Source organism: Hippocampus zosterae, chromosome 11 (genome assembly GCF_025434085.1).
Source record: "Hippocampus zosterae strain Florida chromosome 11, ASM2543408v3, whole genome shotgun sequence".
NCBI lineage: Eukaryota > Metazoa > Chordata > Actinopteri > Syngnathiformes > Syngnathidae > Hippocampus > Hippocampus zosterae.
In genome coordinates, this window is record NC_067461.1 from 1,446,593 (window position 1) to 1,464,977 (window position 18,385).

The 18,385-nt window shown below is 50.4% G+C and overlaps 4 protein-coding genes across 6 annotated transcripts; 3 read left to right on the plus strand and 1 right to left on the minus strand.

The window, feature by feature from the left end:
- The first annotated feature begins 2,939 nt into the window (after nucleotides 1–2,939).
- Nucleotides 2,940–6,475, plus strand: LOC127610615 (zinc finger CCCH domain-containing protein 15-like). Its single transcript, XM_052080952.1, has 10 exons — nucleotides 2,940–3,170; nucleotides 3,934–4,035; nucleotides 4,096–4,207; nucleotides 4,275–4,427; nucleotides 4,497–4,588; nucleotides 4,662–4,844; nucleotides 5,079–5,159; nucleotides 5,234–5,419; nucleotides 5,634–5,766; nucleotides 5,866–6,475. Exons 1-10 carry the CDS (start codon nucleotides 3,096–3,098, stop codon nucleotides 6,051–6,053), a joined length of 1,305 nt encoding a protein of 434 aa, XP_051936912.1. The 5' UTR covers nucleotides 2,940–3,095; the 3' UTR covers nucleotides 6,054–6,475.
- Nucleotides 6,476–6,616: 141 nt separating this feature from the next.
- Nucleotides 6,617–10,961, minus strand: LOC127610612 (RNA-binding protein 45-like). 2 transcript variants are annotated; one of them, XM_052080948.1, is made up of 10 exons: nucleotides 10,635–10,960; nucleotides 10,167–10,289; nucleotides 9,956–10,082; nucleotides 9,481–9,804; nucleotides 9,020–9,149; nucleotides 8,808–8,913; nucleotides 8,567–8,721; nucleotides 7,692–7,767; nucleotides 7,470–7,604; nucleotides 6,617–7,092 (listed from the first exon to the last, which is right to left on the minus strand). In XM_052080948.1, exons 1-9 carry the CDS (start codon nucleotides 10,914–10,916, stop codon nucleotides 7,488–7,490), a joined length of 1,440 nt encoding a protein of 479 aa, XP_051936908.1. In that variant the 5' UTR covers nucleotides 10,917–10,960; the 3' UTR covers nucleotides 6,617–7,092; nucleotides 7,470–7,487. The 2 variants fall into 2 exon arrangements, 1 of the variants encoding a protein (XP_051936908.1); XR_007964974.1 differs by lacking the exon at nucleotides 6,617–7,092 and adding an exon at nucleotides 8,186–8,376 and having other exon boundaries at nucleotides 10,635–10,961.
- A 656-nt stretch (nucleotides 10,962–11,617) lies between these two features.
- LOC127610622 (cytochrome c) lies at nucleotides 11,618–13,804 on the plus strand. Its single transcript, XM_052080965.1, has 3 exons — nucleotides 11,618–11,757; nucleotides 12,857–13,031; nucleotides 13,107–13,804. Exons 2-3 carry the CDS (start codon nucleotides 12,863–12,865, stop codon nucleotides 13,250–13,252), a joined length of 315 nt encoding a protein of 104 aa, XP_051936925.1. The 5' UTR covers nucleotides 11,618–11,757; nucleotides 12,857–12,862; the 3' UTR covers nucleotides 13,253–13,804.
- A 1,713-nt stretch (nucleotides 13,805–15,517) lies between these two features.
- Nucleotides 15,518–18,335, plus strand: LOC127610621 (synuclein-like). 2 transcript variants are annotated; one of them, XM_052080963.1, is made up of 5 exons: nucleotides 15,518–15,811; nucleotides 16,755–16,796; nucleotides 17,125–17,252; nucleotides 17,545–17,604; nucleotides 17,946–18,335. In XM_052080963.1, the coding sequence occupies exons 1-4, from the start codon at nucleotides 15,691–15,693 to the stop codon at nucleotides 17,602–17,604; spliced, it is 351 nt and encodes a 116-aa protein (XP_051936923.1). In that variant the 5' UTR covers nucleotides 15,518–15,690; the 3' UTR covers nucleotides 17,946–18,335. The 2 variants fall into 2 exon arrangements, with proteins under 2 accessions (XP_051936923.1, XP_051936924.1); XM_052080964.1 differs by having other exon boundaries at nucleotides 15,526–15,811; nucleotides 17,548–17,604.
- The last annotated feature ends 50 nt before the right edge of the window (nucleotides 18,336–18,385 follow it).

Sequence of the window (18,385 nt, forward strand, 5' to 3'; positions counted from 1 at the left end):
TTTGTGGGCGGCGCGTCTACGGCCGCCTCGAGTAGACGGAGCGCTCTTAGAAAACCGGTCAGTGGATTTGATGCCTTTTGATTGCCTGGAAGGCAAATTAACACACATATAACACATATTGCACGTTTTTCTCTGAAAGAAAAAATAAACTAGACTTGTTAGGAGAATGTTTTCCAGACGAGACAGTTTCTGGGAAAATTATGATTATGATTATCAACAATATCAAAGATATTGTTGTTGTTTGTTTTCCTTCGATCTATGACATCGTGATGATGTTCAAAGCAAAAATTATTCAAGTTTCACATGATTCAACATCATGGCTACACACACATTCACATCTTCCGAATAGATTAAAAGAAAACTTGAGCGGCGGAGTAAAATGAGATGTCTAAAAGAAATGAAAAAAAAAAATGAAAACGGCAACTTTTGGAAGCTTTCGCGTTTTAATCACGAGCAGAAGCCAAAGCGCAAAGTGATTGGCCAAAAGTCAGGACTCGCTTTGCTAGCATCAAAGTGTGCACGCGCGAGTGTGCGCGACGTGGGACAAGAAGCGCTCTGGTGGCGCGCGCCCGCGTCATCAATAATGAACGGCGAGCCACTGCCGTCGACATTTTTAATGGGCAGACGTTTAGTTGTCCGTCAACTGCCGTCCTCCTCGTTTGGACTTGTGGCTCACCATTTAGCTTATCTACTGTCGGCGGGTGGGGGGGGAGGGGGGGGGTGGGGGGGCTCGAGCCCCACTTTGGCAAAACGAGCCACTCGGATTGGCCGTGACCGAATTCTGCCGCAACCGCTCCCACAGCGGCTCAGCCCTCCCTTTTGCACATCCGCCGGCCTCCTGCTCGCTGGTCTGCGAAATTGCTCGCATGGGCTCTTACCCGCCCGCCGGGCCGAGATACGCCAGGCGCCTCACCGGATTCACAGCCGTCCCGAAAACGGGAAACAGCCGCCTCAACACTCAGCCAGAACAAGAAAGGAATACAAATCGAGAGGATGTGCGCAAAAAAAGTGCCGTCCGTCACTCGCAAATGTGGAACGGAACGGCGCATCGCATGTTGTAAAAATGTGTAACGACGTGTCATGATTCTGTTTTTCTTTGATTGTGTTTTTTTTTCTCCTTCCACGTCGGGTTTGTTTCCACCTGTTCTTGTCCTGCGGGTCCCTCGTGCGAACCAACCAGCTCCCTCAAGCCTTTGTGCCCGGTCCAGATGTTGTCGTGTCACTTTGCTTGCATTCGGTGTCCTGGTTTGTGTCAGATCGTTCTTACTGTCACTGCTGTGCTTTTTTTTGTTTGTTACTTTGCTTTGTTGGGCTTTCTCAGGACACATAATCCATGACAACAGGGAAGCAAAAAAAAGGGCAGCAAATCAATTACCTATTTTTTTTTTTTTTGCCATCTCTCATGTAAAATGCAGAGGGAGCACTTGGTTGCGCGCGGGGCCGCTCAGCCGGGGCGGGCGGTCAGGCGGCACGTGGAGCCGGGCCACGCGTGTCAAAGGCGCCAGATGAAATCGCATGAGCGACACCGAGGCAAACGTAATGAAATCAAGGCAAATGGGCAGCCCAAGCGGGAAAAGTCCTGCTGGTTTGCCCGCGCGGCCCTGCGGCCGCAACGTCGACAAACCTCAAAACGCCACCGCGTGGAAAGAGGCCTCAGCTTTGGCGCCGCGGCCTTCTTTTCGAAATGCGAGTCATCTCTTGGGCTGCACTCGTAGCGGCGCTTTGGCACGCCCGTCCGGACACGAGTGAAGTTCAACTCGGCACAAGTTGCATCCTCGTGATCACATATTGTGGATTGATTGTCTCGCGAGTAAGATGTCTCCATTACTCGTGGCACTTTTTCACAAGTATGCACTAAAATCCTACTGGCAAATGTCTGTACTGCACTATTAACTATTAACTATTAACGATTAACTATTAACTCCGCCAGACAAAGCTCATGGGCATGTGACATGCGTGCTCTAGTAGCCTCCTGGAACTTGTAGCACCAAAATGCCCATCGGTAGTTTTGCCTAACTAGGGACTACTAGTGCACTCTTTGTTTTTCACGAACGAGGCGATCGATAATCTTACGAGTAACGTTTTGACATGAAACTATATCTATGTAAACGTCCCCGCTTCTACGAGGCGGCGCAGATAGTCGTGCACTTCCAATTATTCTTCCTGCTTGCTATTTACCGAGGAGCCGTTTCAGACCGCAGCTGCCGTTCACGCCCGGAATCTCATCCAAAAAGCCAATAAAGCGCATGGCAGCCGTGTCCGAATGAAGCATCGGATAAAAAGTGTTAGAGGGGCTAATAAAAGACTTTTGTCCACGGGACAGATGGGAGCTCTGTCCAACGGCCATTTAACTCAAATCGCAATAAAGCACAAAGTGTGTGTGTGTGTGCGTGTGTGTGTGTGTGTGTGTTGAGGCTTATCTGGACATGTTAAATGCAGAGGCTTCCGCTCATTTATCCTTCATATTGCATTCACAGAAACTTTTATGGTGTCCCTAAACGCCCTTGAATTTGTTGTTAAAGACAGCTACGGATGTGATTGCCTTCCGCATCATCAAAACGATGTTTATTAGCTTCTTTTGTGGACTCGTCAGGGCCGAAAGGCAAGGGAAGCAGCTCCGTAGCACAACACTGACACCTAGCGCTCACACGGGAAACTGCTTTAGGGCTGGACCTCCCACGGCTTTGGACAGACAGAAACACGAAGTGACTTCGTAAGAAGTTTGAAACTGCCTTTATAATGGCGAGAAAATATTCCTTGTTCAAATGGTTTGATTTTTTTTACGCCAAACAAATAATTGGGACCCCAAACTTTTGAACGGCGGTGTAAAACGCCAAAGTGAGACAAAATATGGTCCGATTACGACTGCTGTACGTAGCCAACTCGTCATAAACTACATTACCCGTCATGCATCGTGCAACGAGTTACAGTGCGTCACCAGCACGTGTCTGGGTGGAGCGACATCGTTGCTGTGCCGCGTTAGCATCAAGTGGCTAACACGAAACCGATAGTTAGCAGGCTAAAAAAAAAATCTAATATTTGCACGATTGTTTTAAGCTTGGCTTTCGCAACAACAGACCTCGAGTTGAGCCAACATGCCTCCGAAGAAGCCGGCTCCGGCCGCGGGGAATAAAAAAACACAAGAGAAGAAGAAGGAGAAGATCATTGAGGTATACATTGTAAAAAAAAGGGGGGGACTCACGAGTTAGCATGTCGGCGTGCGGCCGGTCGTCGTTGCGAGCCTGCTAGCAGGCGAGCGATCCTCACACGGAAAACGGAATGGACGTCACGTTTCTGTTGTTACGGCTGTGACTTGAAATTACACGACGAATTAGTGCAGTTCCAAATGAGCTAAGCTAGGTAACTGTCTCGCTGGATATTGCGAGGTCCCCGTTGAACGTTAGCTCGCCAACGTCACCACTACCTACTGGCCGCGAAGCCATAGCTAACAATTATACGTGTCAAGTACCCGACACGTGTCTATAAAATGTCAGCAAAATGCGTATTCAAATCAAGACATACGCCGGGCTCGGAAGCGGCGTGTCCTCTTTTCCAGTTGGTCTGGTCGAACTCATTTGAGCCACGTACTCGAGTATTTTTCTGTCTCGTACTAATAAAGTTGATGGGTGGCTACAGAAACACAACAAAAGTAAATCGCTGCTTAAAGGTGGTTGTAAATGCTGAGAAATGCCACCTCCCGGACTCGGGTGAACAAGCTACTGGTTACTACTCAGGATACAAGCTTCAGATCGCATGCAAATGGGCCTCCTTTAAATCCTGTCAAATGATTAAACCGAGAATCGCTGAAGCATTGAGTCCTGGTCTGATACCTTAGCAAAGCAGTTGATAGAAAAAAATGTGCGCATCCAGATTGCCCCGTCTTCATTTCCAATGATTGTAATTAACCATTGAGGTGGACCGTTTGTGTTCCAGGACAAAACGTTTGGCCTGAAGAACAAGAAAGGTGCCAAGCAACAGAAGTTCATCAAGAACGTCACACAGCAAGTCAAATACGGACAACAAAATGCCCGACAGGTTAGTGAGAAATAAACCACCATTTGCATCAATCGCGCCCCAAACTCTTGCCGTGTGCAGGTGGCTCAGGCGGAGGCCGACAAGGCCAACAAGAAGACGGACAAGAAGAAAGAGTTGGATGAACTCAACGAGCTCTTCAAGCCCGTCGTCGCCGCCCAGAAAGTCAACAAAGGTAAACGCGGGTGCGAACGAACCCCATCGCTCGTTTTGCAAACGTGGCTCACGTGCTGCTCTTTCAGGTGTGGACCCCAAGTCGGTGCTGTGCGCCTTCTACAAGCAGGGCCAGTGCACCAAAGGAGACAAGTGCAAGTTCAGCCACGACTTGTCCATGGAGAGGAAGTGCGAGAAGAGGAGCGTCTACGTGGACGAGCGGGACGAGGAGCTGGAGAAAGGTGAGCGGTGGAAGAGGAGTCGAATGAGAGGGGTGACGACCGGCTAACTGAGCTTCCCGGGCCGCGCAGACACCATGGACAACTGGGACGAGAAGAAGCTGGAGGAGGTGGTCAACAAGAAGCACGGCGAGGCAGAGAAGAAGAAATCCAAAACTCAGATCGTACGATTTGGAGCCTTTTGTCACGGCGATGCGACGTTTTCTTGAAAGATGCTGAGGAAGTTGTCACTCGCAGGTGTGCAAGTTCTTCCTGGACGCCATCGAGAACAACAAGTACGGCTGGTTCTGGGTGTGCCCGGCAGGGGGGGGCGAATGCATGTACCGACACGCCCTGCCGCCCGGCTTTGTTCTGAAGAAGGACAAGAAGAAGGAGGAGAAGGACCAGGAGATCTCCATGGAGGAGCTGATCGAGGGCGAGGTGAGATGCGCCACCGTTGGCCCTTTCCGGCGCTCGTTCCGGGCCGGCGCCGGGGTTTGAGCACCGGTTCACGCCTCCGCCCAACCGTCACTGAGTGGGAATCGATCCTGGACCGCTACACCATCAGCAACTCATAACTTGTTCAGTCGAGATTGAACGGACACACCGATATGAATTTTAGGCCTGACGGAAATGAAGCCTTTCAAAGTTCTCACGTTGCCGTCTGGTTTCCAGCGTGCGGCGCTCGGTCCCAGCGTGACCCGCATCACCCTGGAGACATTCCTGGCGTGGAAAAAGAGGAAAAGGCAGGAGAAGGTGGGAAGGCGCCGCGGTGACCCGACGACATTCCTTGACGACGAGAACTAAAGGAAGTCGGGCATCTCTCACAGGCGGCCAAAGCCAGGGAGGAAATGGAGAAGAAGAAGGCCGACTTCAAAGCCGGGAAGTCGCTGGTGGTAAGCGGCCGCGAGGTGTTCGAGTTCCGACCCGAGCTGGTGGACGACGACGACGACGAAGCCGACGACACGCGATACGCCGACAAGGAAGACGAGGATGGCGACGACGATCGAGAAAAGGTCATTGTGGCGCTTTGATGGAGATCGAAATGGAGATGGGAGCGATTAAGGGATTGAGAGCGAAATGACGACAATTTCACTTGTTGCATCTCGAGCTCAATTCCACCAATCGCATTCCTCCTATTAAGTTTGGCGATGATCAACGTTCTGTCTGCGTCTTCAAACGCCACGTATGACTCGCTTACGTCTTCCCTCATCTCGCGTGCCGCTTTAGGCCGACGCCCTGCAGGTGCAGGACATCGACCTGTCCCGCTTCGTTCCGCAAGAAGTGGACAACACGGGCATCACCGTTGCCGCCGTGGACCGCTTCACCGCCAGTAAGAGTCAAAAGAAGGACCGGGACAACGGTAAGAAAATCACAAGACACGAGCCACGGTGATAATTTGACCCCGAGAGTGCCCCAAATTAGCGGCCCCCCCCCCCCTTTTTTTTTTCTTGGTGAACAGAACAGCTAAACGGAGCGTGCGGCGGCTCGGAGGCCAACGGGCCGTCGGGGGCCGAGGGAGGCGGGGAGGCCGGAGGAGAGGAAGACGACGAGGGCGACGGGGACGTCCCCGTGGACGAGAACTTGTTCACCGGAGAAGATCTGGAGGAGCTGGACGAGGAGCTCAACACGCTGGCGCTGGACGACTGAGCGGGGACACGCCAAGACGACCACAAGGACTGACCCGCGGATGGATGCATGGAGACTTGAAGTCACAAAGACTCGAATGAAAGCCCGATCACATCATCACACGACTGCCCCCCTCCCCCTCTCCGATTTCTCTTCCCGCAACGAATGAAATCGGCACGATGGGGAAACGTGATGGACGAACTGAACAGCAGTGATTCTGTTCTAAGAAATTCAGTCTGTTCTTGTACCAAAACTCTACAGAAGATCGCATACAATGTATCCAACCTCCTATTTTTTTTTTTTTTTCATTCATGTTGCGATAACGGGAGGCTGGGGGGGGCCTTGGATCTCAGCGGCCCCTCGCAACCAGGAGGCGAGTGATGTGATTGTAAATTATGTTCGCCGACGTCGTTGAGCAGGAATAAAGATATTGTGCATCCAAATGGTCTCATTTCATTGACGATAAAGCCTATCAAGCTCGTCTTTCATCTTCTTCCACACAATAATAGAAATGTCGATTTCATTCCTCGCAGATTAACTCGAGTGCAAATGTCCCTTTTTCGCAAAGCACGGGGAAGCAAAAGTGACGTGTTGATCTGCCGTTTTTATTTGGACTTGCAAAGCTCTCACAGTGGGAACACATTTGAACATACAAAAATCAACTCGTAAAATGTCAAAAATGAACAGACGTCCACGTGCGCGGTAAAAATTGGAACGAGTAGAAGCTTTACCGCGAGTCTAACGGCCAACGTCGTCGTTGTTTCGCGTAAGCGCGTCGAAATGTGGCATTTTGCCGCCGTGTGGATGATTCTTCCCACCGATTGAGCTCTAACAGCAGTTTGAAATGAGACTTGACTATGAAATATATATATGTATATAAAAAAAAAAGACGGAATAAAATAAGAGGACTAAACCTCTAAAAGCTCACACGGAAGGTCACGGCAAGGTCACCGAGACTGTACGGTCAGACAGGTGTCAAAGGTCGTGTCAAGAGTTCTCCCGTCCGTGTGGGTCGTTGGGTCTGTCAGGTCTGGAGTCGTTTTGTCATGACAACAGTCGCCTGGGGAACGAGAAGCTGCACAGTTACTCAGGCACAACACTCCAAAACACGTGAATTCAAAAAGGAAAAAGCGGTCCGCTTCTGTTCAATTTGGTCAAGTTGAGGTTTGGGTAGGAATCTAGAAAACGCCACCAGGTGGCAGTATTGCCTCCTGTTCTCCTGCAACGACCTTTTTAAGTCCAAGTAAGTAGTTTGGTTTTGACTGTACTTTGCCTCACTTGTTTCCCTCCTGACCTCTGGGACACGAAGAGAAACGGCTGCGGCCATTTTGTTTGGCCACTCGCAATGCTAAGCTACGTGCTACTCCCCGGATGTTCCTCTCGTGTTTAGTAAAGATGTTGGAATTAGTCGTGACAAAAACGGAGTGGAAACCTTACCTGGCAGGTGGCGGCACGCTAGTACGTGCGAAGCCTTTTGTGCGACTCTTCCCTGGGAGGGTCGGCGAGCATCACCTTCATCTTCACGCCGTTGACGATGTGGCCATGTAGCGTCGCCAACGCGTCCATCGCGCACTCAACAGAAAAAAAAGAAAACACGCTAAACATTTGGAATCTTCCCCCCCCCCCCCTTCTGTGTTCATCATCAGACTAGACCGTCACCTGCTTGTCTGCGTACTTCATGTAGCCAACCTTCCTGCCTGGTACCAAGTGGACCTCTATCAGGGAACCGAAGCGGCTACAAAATGAATAAATAAAAAATACAAATTACCCCAAAAAACAAAACAGCGGGCCACTTTGATCTAAATACTCAAAAAAATGAGAACCATCCCTCAGCAAGGGATCCTAATCAGATTCCACTTGTACTTTGATTTGTTAGTGCTGACTGTTTTTAGTCCAAAGGTGTCCAAATGGAATCTGGGCCTGTTCAGACTGAGCCACACCTCTGATCCAGGTGACTGGTTGCGAAGTCCGCCAATGAGTGAAGGGTGGAAGTGTAAGTGGACGCTAAAGGGACGCCGCAAGCAGGGACCAACACCCGTATAGAGTGTGGCTATGTGCATTGTAGCAAAAAACCTGTGTGTGACGGAAGTGCGTTCGACGCAGTGGGACCGGGTGGGCCTGAAATACCGAAACACCGGACCGGCAATGACCACCTTGTGACGATAAGCCAACGCGTTTCCTCCTCTTTCCAGGTCCTCCCATTTTCAATTTCTTCGGTGCGCTCCATTTTTGACTGTTGGGCGCCGTCTTCATCCGGCGCATGGCGTCTTGCGCCGCGCGGGGCGACGTCACGGAGAGCCAAGAACGCTCAGTGTGTCCGGACGTGTTCAAACTGAGACGCATCCTGTCCAAATGCGATGCAATGAAACTACCGCTACCTCCCCGATGTGGTTTCAAACCATCTCGCGAAAATCGGATTTCATCAGTTTTGTGACTGTTCGGGCGACGAAAAAAAGATTTTGGCTGGCAGTCTGAACAAGGCCTCTCATATTGAAGGATAATTCGCCATGTGGGGGGGTTGGGTGGGTCTTTACCAGAAAACGTCCTCCAGCACATCCATGGGAAGGGGGGCGGGGCTGAAGACCACAAACAAGCGCTCCTTGGCCTTGCTGTCGGAGGGAGCCAGCTTCTTGAGGGGCGGAAGGCTGACGTCCGTCTGGATCCGGGACACGGGAGGGCCGGCGTATCCCTGAGAGGGGACGGCAAAAAACTCGTCAAACTCGACACGTCTTGGCATCATTTTCGCACACGCTTGGAAGAGATCTTGATAGGTACCAGATGAGAAGCGCTCGGTTTGATGCCTTGGCTGTTGGACGGTCCGTTCCACACCGATGACATCATCTGGGTGGCCACAAACTGCATGGCCATCCTACCGACTGAGCTGCACACACACACGCACGCGCGAGATTATGTCGATGCGTTGTCCCTCCGAGGAGGCGGGGCTCGGCCATCTTGGTAGAGTCACAATGTTTCCGCGTGGGCGTTACCTGCTGCGATCTTCTCCGTCGTCCATAAAATTGACAACCAGTCTATTTCCTGGCGGGTACTCGAATCCGTTCAGTTTGTCTTTGGCGTAAAGTGCCGATCCCAGGTTGGTGTAGCGAATCATGGCGTGACCTGCAACCCCGCCCCCACCACCCAAATAAAAAACAAACACCATTAGAAATGAAAAGATACCACGTTGCCGATTTTTGAGCGACTCCTGCTTTTGACGAATGATCGCTATTCCCGATCGAGCTCAGTCGAAATGAAATGAGGAGCTTCATCTCGGCAAAAGTAGACCTTTGCTGCCATATTGTAGGCGTGGCCGAACGCCCGCTCCGCAATGAGGGCAGTCAACTTGTAGTTTGGCTTTGTTCCACTAACCCCGCCCACAAAGACTTCCGCGATACGGCACGGGCGTGAACGACGACGCGGGAAGGATGCGACCCAGCTCCCCATCACCCACCTTTGCTCATGCCGTACGCGTCCCGCTGCAGCTCGCAGTATTCCATCCCCGGAATGATGTCAAACAGCGCAAAGATCTGCTCCTGGGTCAGCCCGGCGCGGGTGGACACCATCAGGCAGCGGGTCAAGTCGGTGCCACCGCTGCCGGCGCCGGTGCGGTAGTCCATCATGGGGTAGCTGACAGGCTCGGCCTGCGCCGCCATGTTGAAGGGGTACATGTTCAAGGAGTCGCCGCCGCTCGAGTAATCGCTCCTGGCCGCCATGCTGTTGTAGTCTTCGGAGGACGAGGCCTTGTTGCGAGGCTCCGCCAGGATGGCCCTGTAAGCTGACGGCAAGGTCGCGCGCACGTCAATACACGCGTTCTCCGAAACGCCGCAACTCCGCAAATCATTTGTCACGCTAAGAAAATCAATTGCGAGTGATTGGAGACAAGAGCGTCAAAGACACCAGCCCGCAGCGCCACCTAGCGGTCTAACCTTTGTCGCAGTTCTCGATCGCCAGGGCGGCTTGGGAAGGTTTGTAGTACCTGACGTAGCCCAAACCTTTACTCTCCCCCGTCAGCTTGTTCCTGATGATGACGCAATATTCAATGTCGCCGTACTCCTGAGGCAACAGAACAGACGGTCACAGACTCTTTATTCGATGAGGAACACGACAAGTGGCAACTACGAAAGCAGCCGCACGTACCTTAAAAGTGTTCTTCAGGTCTTCCTCCGAGAAGGTTTTGGGGATCATCACAAAGATCCTTGTCAGCTCCTCATCCTCCACGTCTCTGTGGCTGCATGACGAGCGCGACTGGGCGATAAACACCTGCACCAAGACCGGCATTTACCACTCATTTTTCATCAATGTGGTGATTCCTTCCTTTGTGTCTAAAAATAGCTCGCCAGTGGGACGGAGTGATTTTCGAAAACTCTTGTACAAGCGATCATTTGAAAATGTCAACACTGGCAGAGATTTACAGTTTTCCTATTTATTGAGAGAGTCGGAGTGTTCCAAGCTATCATACATCCTTGTTTACTTCCTGTCAACTTCCTGTCCGGGCCTCTTAGCATACGGAAGCGCTAAATGTCTGGCCTGTTGCATATCGTTTGCGGGTACCTTCGTGAAAACTCCACGTTAGGATAAAAAGTGAGTGCTGGTGTCGGTTCCCACCTTGATGGGTTTGCTTCCATCCTGTAGGACTTTTCCATGCATTTCCTCCATAGCCAAACAGGCCTGAGACGATTTGGCGAACTTGACATAGCAAATGCCTTTGGACTCCTTCGTCTGCTTGTCCTTGACGACCCAAACGTCCTGGATGTCACCAAATGCCGAGAACCGTTCCCGGAGCTCCTCTTCGGTGACGAAACGACTGGCAACCAGGAACAGGCGGCTGTTGGGGGGGTCGTCCAGGTTCTCCGGGGCTGGCTTCGCGTTTGTGTGCGACTCGTCCATCTTGGATTAGCGGCCCTCTTCTTCTCGTCCTTTTTTGTTTCCTGTTTCCAGTCGTGTAAAGGCTGCGTGGGCTATTACTGCCCCCTTCAGACAGTATGATTCCACTACAACGAGGAAGGAAAAAAAGACACGCTCTTGGTTATATCACTGATACAGCTCGGAATCATGTAAAAACTGCAAAACAGCAACAGCCTTTATAATCAGCCGATGGTTCTCGTTCTTCGGGACAAAGAACGATTTTAGACAAAAAGATTATACGATTCTCAAACAAATGTTTGACCTTTCTTCTGCATGGACCTACACTAATACTAAAATAAATACTTTGTATATTTAAAATGAACCCTGACAGCTCGTGTATGATATTAATTGACAAAGATAAAAATGAAGGGCACTTTTGCTTCAATTATCCCTATATTCGTTTACCACGCCGTTTTTTTAAGCATTACACCTTGATGTAACACCTAGAAATGTTTTGGGAGTACACTCGATTACGTATAGGAAGATGTGACGTCTAAATATACTCTCCTTTGTACACTTTAGCTGCTACCTTAAAATCAAAGTACGAATACATTCTACCTACGACTTCAAATCTTGAGTCAACCAACGACGACTGCGCGCCGCTTGTCAAATACGAGACACCATGAAGAGAATCCAATCATGGAAACAAGACGTGGCCCCTCGGAGACGCGAGACGAAACCATCGTCACATGACTACATGACGTCATAAGACGGCACCCGTAAGTGGAGTGACCTTCTGTGCGACCGCCACAGCGCGTTCGTGTCTCATCGCGGAAAGGAGCTACAAAAGAATCATTTTAATTGATCGCATATTCAACTAGACGTAAGTAGAACGCCACACATTAGATTTTTTGTGCTATAGCTGCGTTTAATATTGTTGAAAACAGGCGAATGAATGCGATCGGCGGGCACATTTCGATGGCTTTCTTGGATATTTTGGAGTGGATTTTGCTCACTCTGTGCTCCATTAAGTACACTTACGAGAGTTTTTTTTCGGATGGGCATGCCTCATAAGTGTGCCTAGTAACAAGTGTAGATGGCGGCCAAACTCCTTCAAGCATCATTGAGTGTGTTGCGGCAGACATGAGCCTGGTTTTCTGGAATATTCCACGCCACGGAGGAAAACGGGGGAAAAAAACGATGTTTGAATGAAATGTAAGGTCTTCACAGAAAAGGATCCGGATTCGCCGGCCCGCCAGGTTAACGGTCACCCTTGAGCGAACCGCCATGCCTGGTAGCGAGCCGGCTTTTTAAGTGCTCACCCTCCATTTTTCCTCTCTGAATTAAATGCGATACGCGAGTCAAACGTCACCCCCGGTACTCGTTCACAGATTAAGAATGACGCTGATGATTAATTGTCTCCCTTTTGAGTGCAATAAACCCGCTGACCTATTAGCCCTTTAAATACATTCGCTACGACCGGGGAGGCTAATGCTAAGTAGCATAGAAGCTAACGCCGGCCGAGTCGAAGAGGACTAAAAGGACAAAGCCGAGGTACCGTATTTGAACGGCCCGTCGTGCTCGTTTGACACTTTAGCCTCGGGCGGCGAGTCGCGTCGTGACGTAACGCGTGGACCGAGTTCGTGGAGACGTGTCGGCGCGTGCTTGGTGCCGGCTCAGTTCCACGTCCTTGACGCCAGCAGCGCAGAGGACAGAGGAAGGAAGGAAGCAGAGCAGGCCGTTGCTTTTGAGATCAGGCCCGTTCACGATTGTGCCTTTTGGTCTTCACGTTGCCAGTATGAAGTCGTTTGTCTGCCCTCGGTTCGCTGTTTGAGTCCAATGTGCGAAACTGCCTCTATTCCAAAACCCTCTCAGAACCCAGTGAGCAGGATCACCAGCGTCCTACGCTGTTTGACTGGAGCGTATATATAACCCGTATACAGCGGAATGTGTTCACGTTGCCCTTGTCCGTCTCATTCCAGCTGACTATGGGCGACGTGGCGAAAGGCAAGAAGGCGTTTGTGCAGAAGTGTGCACAGTGCCACACCGTCGAGGAAGGGGGCAAGCACAAGGTGGGGCCCAACCTGTGGGGTCTGTTCGGCCGCAAGACGGGCCAGGCGGACGGATACTCGTACACCGACGCTAACAAGAGCAAAGGTCGGTTGCAAATGTCTCCTTGGTGACCTTGAATTGACAAGCCCGATGACATTGCGCATGTGTGTGTGTGGTCAGGAATCGTGTGGGGTGAGGACACGTTGATGGTTTACCTGGAGAACCCCAAGAAGTACATCCCAGGCACCAAGATGATCTTCGCCGGCATCAAGAAGAAGGGCGAGCGCCAGGACCTGATTGCGTACCTCAAATCGGCGACATCATGAAGGCCGCGTGCGCTTATTTAACGTTTTAGTTTGTGTTTTATTTGATGCAGCTTTCAAGTCATGACCCCCCACCCCACACCCCCTCGCCAAAAAAAAAAAAAAGTCACGTGTTGAGTCATTTGTACAGATGCTGATGAGAGAGCGCGAGACGCACGTGGGACGACTTCTCGGTTCTGGTTGTTTGGATTTCAAATGAATGTCCTGTTATTGTATAGCCCCCCCTCCTCTTCTTCACTAAGGTCCCAAAAAATTCAAAGTGAGTCGCATTGAAAGGGAGGGGAACCCCCCCCCCCCAAACGTCCGTCTGCATGCACGCCGGCTGAAGGAAGGAGGCGGCTTTGTTATTTACCTGGTTTCACAGGCCCGAAAGAGTCTTTTAACTTATTTCACCGCCACTTCACGTGACCGTCTGTCTGTCAAATGTCGATAAGGGGGGGCTGCAACGAAATACTGTCTGAACATGGAAGTCGTCAGAATTATGAGGCGGCCAACCTGAAGGGTGGCTGAAGGATTATCTATTAAACGCAAAAAGAAAACGTCCACCAATGAAAACATGGCTCTTGTCTATTTGTTTAGGAAGGTTATTTTGCAGGGGTGTGGGAGGGGGCGGGCGGGGGTTCTTTTCAATAAACGGCGTCCCTGCTGCCTACACTAACACGACCGCAAACAGCCTCCGGACTGTTGAACCGCGGAAGCTGTACATCAAGCTAGAATGAACGAATTCCACCTGCATGGCTGTTGTCGCCGTGTTTTAAAGGTCAGAGGTCATATGGTGACAATATGGTGGTCATATGGTGGTGGAGGTGGGGCGAAAAAAAAAAAGCTTTGAAATGACCTGAAAATAAAATCCGGCATTTGAACAGGGCTGTGTTGACTTTTCATAACTGCTGTTAACATTTTGTCAGCAACAAATCATTTTTCACGCGCTTGGTTTGCTGCTTTCTTTCTTTCTTTCTTTCTTTCTGGCCGGCCGGTGGTGAGCAAAAGAACAAACGAGCTGGTCGCCGTTTCACCACTTGTGAGGCTCTCACCAGGGTGACCGGCGCGCACGCGGAAGCATTCATTCACGTGGTCAGGAAAGTCCTTTTTCTTCTGCTGGCATCCCCCCCCCCCCCCCCCCCCCGCTTTTGGACTTGAGGTGGACGTGTTTTAGGTTGAAATATTCCGAGTTGGACTAGATGCACTTTGTTTATCCTCACCCGAGCCTATCCCAGCCGTCTTGGGGCAGTGGGGGTGGGGGCGGGGGGGGGACACCCTGAACCGGTTGCCAGCCAATGGCAGGGCACGCACAGACAAACAACCATCGCTGCTCACACTCACATTTGCCGACGATTTGGAGTGTTCAACATGTCGTGCATGTTTTTTTGGAATGTGGGAGGGAACCCGGAATTCCCAGAAAAAAGCCACGCAGGGATGAGGAAATCACGCAAACTTCATTCCAATTTGGTCGAGCTCATTCCAACGTCCTGAGAGAATTTACATTTTTCAAATGTCATTTTCGCTACTCACCACGTGAAGTTCACGCGTTGGCCTGCTCCGATGTGGAATAGAACAAGAACAAACAAAAAAAACGACAACCGTCAGCGCGAGCGCCGTGAAAAAGAATCGGGGAGGGGGGGGGGGGGCGCTGGTGGCGATTCAAACAAAAAATGTGACAAAGATGCGCGACGCCAATTAGCAGGCGGGAGTCGCATTCCTCGTAAAGGCGAGTGAGAGCAACACGCGCAAAACGGCGCAGACGCGCGCCACCGCGTGGATGAAAACGTGTCAAATTTGTCACCGGGTTGCTGCTGGAGGCGCAAGTGAACATTGCGACCGTTGTGAACTTACTTCTTCTTACATCTTCCGTTGCAAGAGCACCCATGGGATCCTCCCTTTCTTCCGATAGGTTATCAATATCATTAGATTCAAATGACCTTCAAATATTGGAACCCCCCCTCGGAGTGATGCAATGCAGTCCTGTGCACTGTCATCTCAAGATTTGGGACTAGTTTAGGATTTTTTTCTTTAAAAAAGTCAAGCGATGACCATGCAGTGAAATCTCAGCCAATGGAAGGCCTCCTCTGCCCTCGGCGGGGGTGTGGTCGCATCCTCGTGATGGCGTTGTGAGCAAGTTTGAAGTTGAAATCAACGAAATTCATTGCTGGTGAAAGTCCAGGCATGAATAGAAAGCTGCCTTTTTATTTTTTTTTCCATCTGGCACTAATGTGCCTCCCCCCCCCCCCCCCCCGACCCCCCTTTGCAGCACTCACGCTCTCTCCCTGCGTCGTCCCTCTCGCATGTTGGCATCGCCCCGCTCGGCCTCACCTCCTCCCCCCTCCCTCCCCCCTACCGCCCTCCCTCTCCTCCATTAGCAGGACGAGCAGAGCAGACGAGGACGGGACAGTCGAGGCAGCGCAAGCAGAAGAAAAAGAAGTAGCAGCAGCAGCAGCAGCATCATGGACGTTCTGAAGAAGGGCTTCTCCATCGCCAAGGACGGCGTGGTGGCCGCCGCAGAGAAGACCAAAGCCGGCGTGGAGGAGGCCGCCGCCAAGACCAAGGAGGGGGTCATGTATGTCGGTGAGTTGGCAAAGGCTAAATGTTGCTTCGTGACGACGATAGCAAATCAGTGCATTTTGTTTCGGGGAGGGGGGGGGGGGTTGGGGGGGGGTGATATTTCATCTGATGTGATCAGAGAAAATGAAGCTCCCCTAAATGGAATGAATTATTTGTCAGCGGGTGGAGCTCAGAAGGAAGCGAGGGATGAGCGTTGGGGGCAGAAAGGGCAACGTTAAAAATGAAAATGCAAACCACAGAGATAAGATAAGATAAGATAAGATAAGATAAGATAAGATAAGATAAGATATCCTTGATATGTCCCACACTGGGGAAATTTACAGCCTCCAGCAGCAAGAATGTGGGTAGAAAGAAGAAGAAGAAAAAAAAAACAAAAACAAAACAAACACCGCTCAATTAAGTGCAATATGAATACAAGATGTGGGGGTCATGCAGACTACGTGGTGGAAGGTCGAGGACTGGACGGATGGGGAGGGGGCGCATGTTTGGAGAGGAAGTCCAGACGGCGTTCAGGGTGTGGCCCAGCCCAGAGTGAGTTGTTGCAAAGCAGAAATAGAACGCAAAACCTAATTGATATGCCACTCGGTCGGAGAGGAAAAAAAAAAAACATACGACGGCGTTCTCCGCTAGACGCGCCATCATTTGTGCTACCGATATCGAGGACTTTGAAGGGGGGGGGGGTGGTCCTGTTTTGCATCCCTTCGCGAAAAATTCAAATGGAAATTGCAGAAAATGCACAAGCATCAATGAATGAGGATTCGGTTCCTGCCCTCTTGTGGCATCTATAGGCAATGCACCTTTTTTTAGAGGAGGGCGTTAATTTCGCCGAAAATGAAATCACATCCTCGGGATCGGGATTGCGCGGTCGCCCTGTTTGTTTTATTAAAAAACTTGCTAAGTCAATCCTATTCAATTCCACACATGCACGCTCGTGTGTTCTTTCCAGGAAACAAGACCATGGAGGGCGTGGTGACCGGCGTCAATACAGGTAGCAAAACCGAAGCACTCACACCATCACAACGGTGACATTGGGGAAATATATTTCTAACTATTGTGACACCTCAAACTACAAAAGGCTTGTGACGCTGACTCAGCGCGTGACCTGACTTGAATTTCTCACCCTCGTAATTACCGTGGCATGCCGAGATTCACCTCCGAATCTTTATCTACCCCTCAAAAGCCGTGCTGACCGCAAATCCAAAGCCACCCAACATCGCCATCTTCAGGGATCCGTTAGCCATTACACTATAGACAAGCTAGGCACTCGGTCTCGGGAGTGTTTGCCAAAACGGCTTGACATCCCAGTGTCCTTCCAGTGTCCCAGAAGACAACCGAGCAGGCCAACATGGTGGCCGACGCCGCCGTCGCCGGGGCCAACGAGGTCGCCCAGGCCACGGTGGACAGCGTGGAGAACGCCGCCTTATCCACCGGATTCGTCACTGTGGTGAGCCATGACAGCTTCTGGCAGTGTTGACACTTTATTTCATTTTGCGATTTCGGCAACTTGGCTGTCTGCTTCTCGCCGGACTATAAAGCTCTGTGGAGCAGCACAATGTCCACCAAAACAACTCTTAATAACTCCAAGACTAGCGGCAGGCTAAGTTATGCGACAGTGCCGGAACAGAGAACAACCAGTTGCTTTGTTCAGAGTGAATCGCCGTTATGAATATACAGTAAACGTAGGCGGAACAAGATGGCAGAGGTCATGTGACCTGGATGATGTCTTTCTCCTGCAGCAGACCGATGCTCCAAAAACAGACGATGGAGGAGAACAGACCCAACAAGCCGCTCAGTAGGTGAGCGAACAAATGTAGCGTTTAACATTTCAGTAGTTTCAACGTGTCATTGCCAAGGTCATTTTTAACATGTCACAATTGCAATGAACTCATTCAGTACCAGCCAATTCTTGACCAAGTCTGAGAAGACGTTTAAAAACGTCTTTGGGAGTGAATGAGTTAAATAAAATAACATGAAGAATATGTTGATGATTTTCCATCCTCGAGGTGATGGGAAGAAACTTCTCGTTTTTAAAAAAAATATATTTTCAATTACGCTATTAGGTGAACACTTCATGCGCTAGTTAAAAAAAAAAAGTATTTATTCATTGATCGATCAATTGACGTTTCAACTCTTCTAGTGTCAACACTCACTTCCTGTTTGTGCCCGTCCAATGAGGAGAAAGAAGACCGGTTCCTGCCTTTCCTCGCGTGTTGTCTTCCTGTGCTTTTCGCCCTCTTCCCACACAACTCTCGGCTGATTGGTCGGGATGTAGAGTGACGTCACTCTGGCCCAACGTGCCGCCCCAAGCGTCCAATCACAGGGCTGGAAGTCAGAAACACATCCGATGCCTTTTGCCGTGCATGTAGCTTTGCCGAGAAACGCGCGCGCCTGCGCATACACACACACACACGCAACCACTAATGAATCACTACACTTACCTGCAGTCTGTGTCGCTGTTATTAACGGAGCTTCAGTGCTATTTTCTTTTATAAAACAATACAAATGAAATAAAGGTACCTTTAACATCCGTCCGACTGTGCCGATTTTATTCGCGATTCTCGATTGTTACAAACAAAA